The following is a 6812-nucleotide window of genomic DNA, read 5'->3' as shown; positions in this document are numbered from 1 at the left end:
GCATCGACTTTTGCAAAAAACATTGCCTCATTCATGAGTGTCACACTCATACGTTCCAATCTCCGTCCTTTGACAATTTGACATTCATCTAGCTTAAGAATAAATATGAGCTTCTCTCCAAGTACTGAAACAACACAAGAATTGAATTGTTATACTAAATGATATTCAATACAAATAAAACATGACATTACAATTTGTATTACCTTGTGGAGACAAAGCATAAAATTTAACCATAGCTCGTTGTAGTCGTTTCAAGTCAACAAAAATATTTTTGAATTGATGATAACTAAAAGACTTTTCCCCATTAGGAATAGTATTGCCTCCCTTTATATTACCACGTGACTTGGCACTCGTGGAAGAGTACACCATGGATCCTTCAATGTGTTTGTATTCGCCAAGGGATTCCCGAACGAGATCATTGTTTGCTTTTTTTGCAAGTTGGACCCTATGTGGAATAGGAAATAAATTCTCGGTGATGCCTTGCTCTCGTAATGCATCTTTCATCAATCCATGAAGTGCATGGTATGCATTTGTGCTGATCCCAACCTCATCACAAGCTCTCTGGACATCATCCTCAGACACAAGGTTAGAGATCTTTTTTAGGATCTCCTTTGTGATGGCATCTTTCATGTGTTTGGCCTTTTCACAACCTATGATGTAAAGTATATCTTCCTTTGAGATGCATCCTAGGAGAAGATTGCAACGGTCCTCTTGTCTAAAACTTCCACACACATCTTGTATATATGTCCTATTTCAAACGGTGAACCGAGTTACAAATTGATGGAAATTATTTGAGAGTTATGAACACTGTGAATTAATAAAAATACCTAGTTGCCGTGATCCGCTTCTTACGTGTCCCTCCATTAGAGGCTAAGTTTTCAATGGAAGAGAACTCCCTCTTACGCTCACGCATGCCAAATGGAGTGGCTTTTATGTGCATCATTGCAATCTGTAGCTTAGTTACCTCTGTTTCTGTAGCTTTCATCTCCTCTTTAAGATCTTTGAGTTGTTTCTCTGTGGAATGTAGTTGTTGTTGGAGATTTGTATAATGAATGTGTAACACTTGACATTGTTGTAGGAAATATGTCGACGCACCTGCGTGATTGGAGTCCAATCTCTTACAATACCCAAGAAGACCACGTTCTCCTTCTCCCACATATTTAATTAAGATTGGGTGTGTACGGAATGTCGGATGACAGCCTACGAGCGGATCTTTTGGATACAACCCTCGATCAAGCCACAAGTCAACATTGGTTTCTCCTCGAAACCGTCGTACGGATGCCGGTTGAGATGCTTTCTCGTCATTTTTTTTTGTGGCAGCAAATTCGATTGGTAGACGCAGACTAACTTTAGTTGACCTAGTAGATGACGGCGCAGGTGATTCATTCGTTATGTCACGAAGAGACATGGTGAAAAGTTATGATGGGGAAAATTTTTTATAAGATATACTTTTTGGGATAAACAGACAATTTTTGGGATAAAAAGACTTAAAAATATATTTTTTCATATATAGGTTCAATTTTTGAGCTCAAAGGAGGGAAATTTTTCAATTTTTGAGCTCAAAGGAGGGAAATTTTTCAATTTTAAAAATTTTAATTTTTAAGCTTTATTAGATGGACGTTTTGATGATGTGGCATTATCTATTTATTCTTGGAGTTAATGTAGAGAGGGACCCAAGGAATTTTAGATTTGGAGCTTATAAAAGCTAGATTCTTCTAAAAAAATACTGTTATATATATATATATATATATATATATATATATATATATATATATATATATATATATATATATATATATATATATAGGGACCTTTTGAAAGCTTAAAAGATCCATTTTGAAGATTTTATAAAAAATTCATTTTTTTGGGGTGAATTGATGCACGAACTGAAAAGTGGATTTTGTCATAACTACTTACTCTCTTTGTTTGGTGATAGGTAGAGAGAGAATGGTTCTTCTCTCTACTTTTACTCCTCTCTCTCTTTTTACTCCCCTCTCTCTCCTACTTTATTCCCCCTCTTCCTCCTACTTTACCACCCTCATTCCCTACTTTCCCCCCCTCTTCTATCTAGAGAGAAGTTAGAGAGAGAGCTACAAAAGTAGCCCTATTTATTGTCTTTGTTCCCTCCATCCCCTACAAAATTAGCTTTAATCCCTTAAAATTAGGAATCCTTACATGGCCCCAAGGGGGTCCAATTTTTTCCTAATGAACCCATCCTTCCATGTCACAAAAGAGCTAGAACTAAGATGTTACTGCATTATTTGTTAAAAAATCATTTTTACAGCTTGCATAAATTGAAAAATAACCATACTTGTGTACAATCCTAACAACGTATCAACCACTTCAGATGTCATGCCACGTAATACAATAAGCAAGAGTTTTGTACTAAAGTCACCTCCGGCAAGTGCAGCGTTCCCCAAATGGCACCAAGGAAGCAAACCCTATTAGAGTACCCGGTAATAAGCAGAGGTTACTACCCATCAGATAAAGAGTCCTTACCAGACAAAACACAAGACATCATTGTTTTTTTTAAATCCCAAAAGGCAGGTGGTCCTACTAGTTACCAAGTATCATAGTTATGTACAGTACTGCCAGAATCCAAAGTCATATGGAAATAGTCATGTCTATAGTATGCACAAATCATGGCAGAACTTACCGTCCAAGGTAGTGAAACACTCCCCCTCCATGTGCAGTTCCTACATTAAGGCAAGAAGGGTGCCAAGTATAACTTGGAATGTGCACTGATGTTTTGTATGTAGAGCTCAATACCAAGCTATAGTGCAATATAGACCATAGTGCGCAGTAATGTCAAAAGCAAGGTTGGAACAGAACAACCCTACTCCTAGTTTATCATCCTACCGAGTGCCCTTTTTGGTAGGGAACCACCCCTTGTGATGTTGTATCAGCCAATATAACCTAACAATCAATCACTCCAAGTGTTATCATACATACACAAAGCCAAAGATAGCCCTCACAAGACTACGCTATTTACCTTTAATCCTTTATTAACACCGTCAAAAATTATTGTCAGCAGCCTTAATATGGTGATTTTATACCCATTCACAGGCTATTCTAACTAATGTAAGTGCCTTATGAAGCCTAATTTTTACCAAACCGTCAAGCAGTTACTACCAATCATCCTTCAGTGTGTCTTACCGAGGTACAAGCAGAGGTGCTTACATCACCTTAGAATCACCCTTTCATAGAGAGATTACCATATTATAGTACAAGAATGAATTTAAGCGAGGTACAAACCTGCGTGGGTTGCACTGTGAGCTCCATACTACCACAACAAACCTATGTGGGCTGCACTATGAGCTCCATACTACCACAGCAAGTAGCAATGCGCACAATCCTCTCTTTTAAACTTTCACACTATCGAACACACTCAAGGCTAAGTGAGAGGCAAAATGCACCCTCGCTTGTTTAAATAGAAGCAGGTCAAGCTTTGAACAATCATGGCGTATTGTGAGCAATAACCTCCATCATTCTATGCTTGATTTGGCAAGGTGCCATTCTCATCAAGGTTACAAATGTAGAACCGCCTCCGACGGGGCTAGGTCATGGTGTACAAAACCGCCTATGCACTAGTAACATGGTAGGAAAGTGATACTGAGGCTAAGAGTCAAGGCGCAAAGCCTGCCTTGTTACATGAGAGAATATATACCCACGTTTATGCTTATTAAGTTTCTTCTATAAGGATAGCCTCCCACGGTGGGAGTATCTAAGGGTAGCCAAGAGGGAAAGAGGCAAGAAACCTTGTCTATCTTGATTTGCTAGTTTTCCATCTGTAGGATGCATGAATGTCACTAACCCAGTTTTAGCATGGGTGGGTGCCCATAGGGGGAAGAAAAGAAGGAGTTTTTATGGGGGTATTTTATAGTGCCAAGCCATATGAGAGTAAGCCTAGGGTTTTTGAACATAGCTGATAGGTATCAGAGAAAAATGTTAGCTAAATAAGTACTTGTGTTTGTGTGTGTGTGTGTGTGTGTGTGTGTGTGTGTGTGTGTGTGTGTGTGTGTGTGTGTGTGTGTGTGTGTGTGTGTGTGTGTGTGTGTGTGTGTGTGTGTGCGCGCGCGCGCCTGCCCTTTCCCAGGCTCCATACACAATGAGTTGATAGTAGGCCCATTGTGAATGGGCCTACTACCTAATTAAAGAAATAAAATTATTGTGGTTGAAATGCAAGCCAAGCCAGTCATTTTGAGAAATAGACTATGTGATTTTGTTAATTATGTCACTTCTTTTGAATCCGTTAAGGAAAAATTTGTGTATAACTATCTTGATATCTTTCCACGCTAAGAAACAGTTAGAAGAGGAGTATACTATCAAGTAAAGGAGACTGATGCAGGTACTAAGAGCAGCTTTGTGGGGTTGAATACTGCTCTTTTTTATGAATTCAATAGGTGGGATATCCAGTAGGTCTCTCTTCCAAGAAAACCTCTGGTCATATCCTCCTACACATGGTTTATGAAGAGAAATTGAAAAGTTAAGGAATTGTACCAAAGTGGAAAAGAAGCCTTTTGATGTAGTAAACCCTTATCCATAGGTTGGTTCAATTTTTAGGCAGTCAGGATAAATTAGATTGATTTCTTCTGAGAATGATCTATTGTTGAGGATTAATATGTCATCCATATATGTATAAGTGTGTTTGAATAGTGAAAGTTTATGATACTTACTTTTGTCACCCATGGTTTTGAGAAACCATTTGTATTCAAAGAAGGCTAAGTATAAATTACACATAAGAGGTGAGGAGGAAAATCCCATGGGAATGCCCAGGCTTTGGTTAAAGCACCATCCTCCTAAGAAAATAGTGCAGTTATCTAGGACCCATGATATATTTATAAATAGTTTCTCCTCATCGAAGTGTAAGGGATGAGATAATGTGTTTTTTTTATCCATCTAGGTTTTTAAGAAAGAGAAATGTAGAAGAAACCCTTATTCCTAGCATTTCTAAAGGCAAGCTTAATCATCTAAGATAGAACATCTTTCAGTCGTAAATCTCCTTCTAGGGGTATATTCTCATAGCATTGAGTAATATCTGCTGTGAAGAGATGGAAAATCTATTTAGGGAGGTTAAGAGTAACTTCTATGGAATTTTTTACTAACCAAAAAGGGTTATAGTGTCTTTAAAGAAAGTTATAGCATAGTTTTTTCTTGGAAGCACATACAAATTCAAATTTTGCAAGTACAAGGTCAAGGCAAAGGGTGATATCTTTGGTAATTTTAGTAAATAAACCATTCAAAGCATCAAATATCCATTTGAATTTATGCTTATGAATTTTATAGGTGGGGAAAAGTACTGGAAGTTTGGTATCTTGAAGAAATATCCCATATTTCCTAAGTGTCCTGAGATACTGTTAGTGACCTCACACAGAGATGTGTTAAGTGGTGTGAATTCTTTCCTGAAAACCCAAGAGTGAGCTGCTTTCCAAGACAGGTTTTTACATATAAGAGTGGGACAATTGGAGCTTTTATCCATCCCTACTATAAACCAGTTCTTTGAAAGCTTTTGAAAATCAATAGCCAGTTGTGGTGTGATCCAAGAACTTTCCATAGACAACCATTTACATGGTATGAGCGAGATTTTTTGGAAAACACATTGCTCAACCAATTTAGCTAAGTCTAGTAGGAATCTCTTCTCTAGTTGGAGAGTATTGACAAGGTCAGTTAAACAGCTAAGTAAAGCTGATAAAGCAAGATATGGGTTCTTGGGAAAGTTAGGTATGTGATTGAGTCCTTTAGCCAGGACTTTTCAAACATTGGTATTTTCAATTAAGATCACAAGTGCGGACATGCATGCCATAGGTATCAAAATCTTTACAAAACGGGATAGATTTGTCAGAAGCATAATCCGAAAATGGAGTTGTGTCGTAAAAAATCATTACTGCATACCAAATTATTAATAGGTTGTTGATACTTCCAAACTAATAATAAGTACATTATCAAGTATTTCATGGTTTCCAAACAATAAGTCAAAACACTCACAAAAAAGTATCTTAGGGTGTATCCAATCTAGAAGTTCATTCTAAAAAAGACAATGTTTGTAAATATAATCTTTGCAAGAAGTTTTTTTGTTGAGATGCATCCTTCCACATGGGCCCACAGCAACCTGCATATTCATAAGTGATCATAAGTCAAGAAGGTGCTTGATGGGGGTGTTTCTTCCTCTTACTCTAGTATAGCTACGATATTTTCCTCTATTAAAATTAGAGGAAGAGCTAGGTGTCAAAAATGAAGTAAATGTATTGGGGGTGGCAAGAGAGTTAGGTCTTTTAATTGAGGGGGAGTCATCATCCTCAATACATGGCTTGAGTACCGGTGATAATCTTAACATTTTTGTAGTTAGTATAAGTAGGATATCCAGCATAAGCCCACAAAAGATGTTAAGAGAAATTTGAGCAATTACTATTTGTTTAGCTTGGTCACCTAACTAAGAACAGATAAGGGATAGATGGAAGTCCATCGGATTTTTGGGGAAGAGTTGGCCCAGATGGTTGACGATAAACATGATAGCATGGTCAAACCACATAATGTTGGATTTGCACGATGCTTTAGGGTCAAGAAATTTGCAAGCACATTTAACATATGGTCCAAAAATGTTCCAAATGGATTTTGTGTTGACATCCGGTTACTTTTGGCAAACTCCATGTTCCCTTTTGTTTGAATGTATAGACCTGTATTGGAAGAGCATTTGGAGTGGTTAATAAGGTTAAGGTTGAAGGGGGATTTGATGAGTTCTCCTTTGTCTAATAACTCTCCTCCTTTCATAATTCTAAGTAGTCAGATACACCCAAGTTTCACTAAGAATTGGT

At 37.5% G+C, this 6812-nt stretch overlaps 1 protein-coding gene across 1 annotated transcript; it reads right to left on the bottom strand.

Moving 5' to 3' along the window:
• Positions 1 to 814: 814 nt before the first annotated feature.
• LOC147450968 (uncharacterized) lies at positions 815 to 1408 on the bottom strand. Its single transcript, XM_086520842.1, has one exon. It carries the CDS (start codon positions 1406 to 1408, stop codon positions 815 to 817), a length of 594 nt encoding a protein of 197 aa, XP_086376968.1.
• Between the last annotated feature and the right edge of the window lie 5404 nt (positions 1409 to 6812).

The sequence above is a fragment of the Adiantum capillus-veneris genome, chromosome 9 (assembly GCF_014529385.1).
Source record: "Adiantum capillus-veneris isolate H3 chromosome 9, ASM1452938v2, whole genome shotgun sequence".
NCBI classification, from domain to species: Eukaryota; Viridiplantae; Streptophyta; class Polypodiopsida; order Polypodiales; family Pteridaceae; genus Adiantum; species Adiantum capillus-veneris.
This window is presented reverse-complemented; position numbering and strand designations above follow the sequence as displayed.

Excerpts from the sequence above, each read along its gene's own strand:
- LOC147450968 (XM_086520842.1), bottom strand. The coding sequence starts at position 1,408 with ATGTCTCTTCGTGACATAACGAATGAATCACCTGCGCCGTCATCTACT.